Source organism: Cyprinodon variegatus, unplaced genomic scaffold (genome assembly GCF_000732505.1).
Source record: "Cyprinodon variegatus isolate N-32 unplaced genomic scaffold, C_variegatus-1.0 Scaffold1202, whole genome shotgun sequence".
NCBI classification, from domain to species: Eukaryota; Metazoa; Chordata; class Actinopteri; order Cyprinodontiformes; family Cyprinodontidae; genus Cyprinodon; species Cyprinodon variegatus.
In genome coordinates, this window is record NW_015151655.1 from 185,550 (window position 1) to 189,131 (window position 3,582).

General features: G+C 36.6%; 1 protein-coding gene across 1 annotated transcript in view; it reads right to left on the minus strand.

Moving 5' to 3' along the window:
• The window catches only part of mettl4 (methyltransferase like 4), a 15,905-nt gene that overhangs the window by 1,948 nt on the left and 10,375 nt on the right, over positions 1-3,582 (minus strand). Inside the window, exon 7 of the mRNA XM_015401275.1 lies at positions 3,365-3,456. Coding sequence (XP_015256761.1) covers positions 3,365-3,456 — 92 coding nt within the window. The remainder of the gene's footprint in view (positions 1-3,364; positions 3,457-3,582) is intronic.

Sequence of the window (3,582 nt, forward strand, 5' to 3'; positions counted from 1 at the left end):
ATAGATAGATAGATAGATAGATACAAACAAGAGGGGAAAATAGTTATTCAGTTGCTTACTCTAACACTAAAGTACAACTGAGAATAGGATACTCTGCTGTGAGACCAAATAGCCAGAAAGAAATCAGCATATCTTTCTTGCATTTAAATGTTGCCTTAGGTCAATGATTTTCCAGGAATCTCTTCTTATGCATACTGTAGCAGATGTACATTTGTCTACAAAATAATGAGGGTTTAAAAAGACGAAAAAAGCCTAACCTCATGGAAATGTTCTTTTTTTCATACAGACAAATGAACTAGGATAGCTGGAAATGCATACCAAAACTTAAGAGAGTCAAAAAAAAATCAATAAATCTGGGTTTCACATCACTGGGCTGCACGAATCTCATATGAGAGCTCCTCAGTTGTTACCTTGTAATAGGCGGAAGACAGAAGTGTCAGCTGCAGACCTCCTTCGCACCGCTGAACAGGTTTTTTCCCTCTCTGTGAGGAGTCTGCCAGTGACCTTGGCTTTATAAGTGCTAATATTGCAGGAGAGGAACACCTGACAGATACGTTTCACTTCCTCTGCTACTCTCTGTTACTCTGACACTAACTCAGCCAACACTCAGGGAGTTAATGAGCTCAAAAGTCTGCTCCGAAAATCCATCTAACCTATACAATGTGCTGAATAACCTTACTTCTTTTTTTTTTTTTCTCTCTCTGTCCGTCACAGACACAAAGCCCCAGAGTGGAAAGGCCAAACATGCAGCTCAGTGACTAACTCGTCCTCACCTTGTGACTCAGCTCTCAACTTGAAAAGAGAGAGAAGGTTTAATTATTTGAAGTTTAAAATGGGGTGGCACATCATAACCTCTGGACAATGTTGCACACAAAAGAAATGTGTTGTTTTTTCTAAACAAGTAAAGTCTTAATGATCTTTTTTTTTTGTTTATTTTCACTTTTCAGGTTTGACTAAATAAATCTACATATAAAACTTTGACATATTTATTTTATATTGATTACAATCTAAAAATCAAATGTCAGTGCAGATCATAACCAGGCTCTGGTGTTACAAGATGCATGAGGATGCATTCACTCTACACAAAAAATGAATAAAAAATAAAAGCAGCACAATAAATGTAACCCTAAAGTCGCCTACAGCTAGCATTAGAACAATATTTAAAGTAAAAGAAAAAGCTAGAAATGCGACAAATTTGGCTAAACAACTTTATTTAGCTGCTACACACATTGTAGAACTTAAAAACAGTTGCATCTTGGGCATGCAGGTGGCGCAGTGGTAAGCGTGCACAACCCATGAACGGACGCCTTAGTCCTTGACATGGGCAACCCGGGATCAAATCCGACCTTTGGTCCTTTGCCGCATCTCTCCCCCTCTCTCATACCCCCTTTCCTGTCAGCCTACCGTCGAAAGTAGTAGAAACCAGTGCCATTAAAAACTCCAAAAACAGTAGCATCTTAGTGTTTCATTGTAACTATTACACATAGTCTATATTTAAAACATGTTTAAGAAGGATGTCAGGAGAAAAAAAAAACCTATTCTGTTCTACCTCCATAAACAGACGTGAAGCTTTTTTGCTTTTATCTGGCACCTTGGGCTCGCTGGAGGTTCAGCGCCAAATGGCCAGAAGACATTTTATTGATTCTGCTATTTATGTTGGAGGATCTATGATGCTGTGGGCCTGTTTGTCATCCAAAGACCCAGAGAACATTATCAGAGTATATACTATTATGATCTATTTGAAATAGCAGATTTAAGGTCATGAGCCGGATGCTTCTGTCAGACAACTAAAAGTTGGCTAAGAGTGAATGTTTCAGTTGAAAAACAATCAGGACATACAGTCAAATAAAAAGGGATAACCATTCCAGACCAAACATCGACTTTATTCAGCGGCCATCTTGGTTCTCATTTGTTTTACGGGCTAAGCAATAAAGCATAAGAGAAAACCCAGGACACTATATGATAGCGGAAGATTTTGAAAGGAGAACTGGTCAAATATCCTTTTTATTGTTTGCTCTGATCTTGTAAATTATTACCAAAGATTGAGTGCTCTGCTCTCATATTGACAAAAAGGAGTTGTAAAAGGTAGGTAAACCTTTTTAATGGTGTCATAGCTTATTTAATTAAATTCTTCTTTTTTTTTTTAACATAAGAGTTTTTTCTTTTCTTCCAATAGGTAAATAAGTGCACATAAAAGGTTGGGCTTTTCAGGGTGAGATTATACAGCTGCAAAAAAAATAAAATTAATTGGGTTTTACATATCTCTACCAAAGAAATGTAAATACCAGAGAAAATGGGAAATTATAAATATGAGTTCAAAAGTCAAGATTTGTGGTTTAAAAATAGTAAAGAGGTGCTATTCTTTGATTATTATAAACAAATTATACACTTATAAGGATCTTTATATTGTTTCAACATAAAAAGAAGTGAGACACATCTACTAGAGCTTTATTGCAACAAATGCATTAAATATAAGAAAAATTACCCAAACTAAAAAGGAAAGCATTTCTGCCGAATCACTGGATATTGTCCAAGGCAGCATAATTAAGGTCGATTTTTGTAAGAAAATCTTCCCAATCTGCAACAATGAATCAAGTGGAATAATCAAACCAGCTATAAAAGAAACCTTATGAGACGCACATAGAGTCACACATGGAGACAAGGCGCAATTTTTTCCTAATCTGTCAAATCTCTATAGTGTCCCAGCTCAAAGGAGGCATCATTATGATTCAAATCAATGTATGTTAATAATCTCCCACTTGCTCTACAGGAGGCAAGCTTTTTGTGCCACTGAAAGGGCACCAGCAAACAGCGGCCATGTTTCACCCTCCTTACTGCACCATAAATTGTGTTCCCCTGAGAGGGAATGAGCTGACGTCAAGCCTTACTTATTCTTAGTCCCTGCATATGCATGGCCAAGGTCTTACACAGGTTCTAAGCAAACGGGGTAATAAAGATGGAGCATTTGGGAAAAATCTTACATGCGTGCTTTAAAATTTTACTTTTAATTTTAAGTTATATATATTTTGGTTTCATGGTTGTAAATATGGAAAATAAAGAAACCTATCTTCTCCAGTCTGCAACTAATAACCACATTAACAAAGAAAACCTCTGCATGAACCACAGATCTTTTATATATGGTTTACATTAAGTATTATTCCCAAATAGAGGTCACACCATAATCAAAAATGTTTCATTTATCTGCTCACATTATTGAGAATAAAATCAAAATGTCAGTTTTCCTCAAGGCCAACAGACTCCAGAGTTAGATCCAATGCTTCTAAAGGAAGGATATAAGTAGATTTTATTTGTGCTACAGCATTGTCCTCTAGTGGTGCAGTAAAAACACTGCACCAAAATTTACCTGACAGTGATGGTTTCTGGGAGTGCAGGGCTGAAGGAACGCTGACAATCAGACGCTTATCTTCAACTGGAACATTTGGTGTTTGTAAATGGCTGAAACAAAAACATAAAAACTACTGTGTCACTTGGATATAATCCATCTAAAGATTTAATAACAAAAGATCATGCATACTAAGCCTTTCACAAACAGCAAGAATAGCCCTTAAACCTCAGAACACA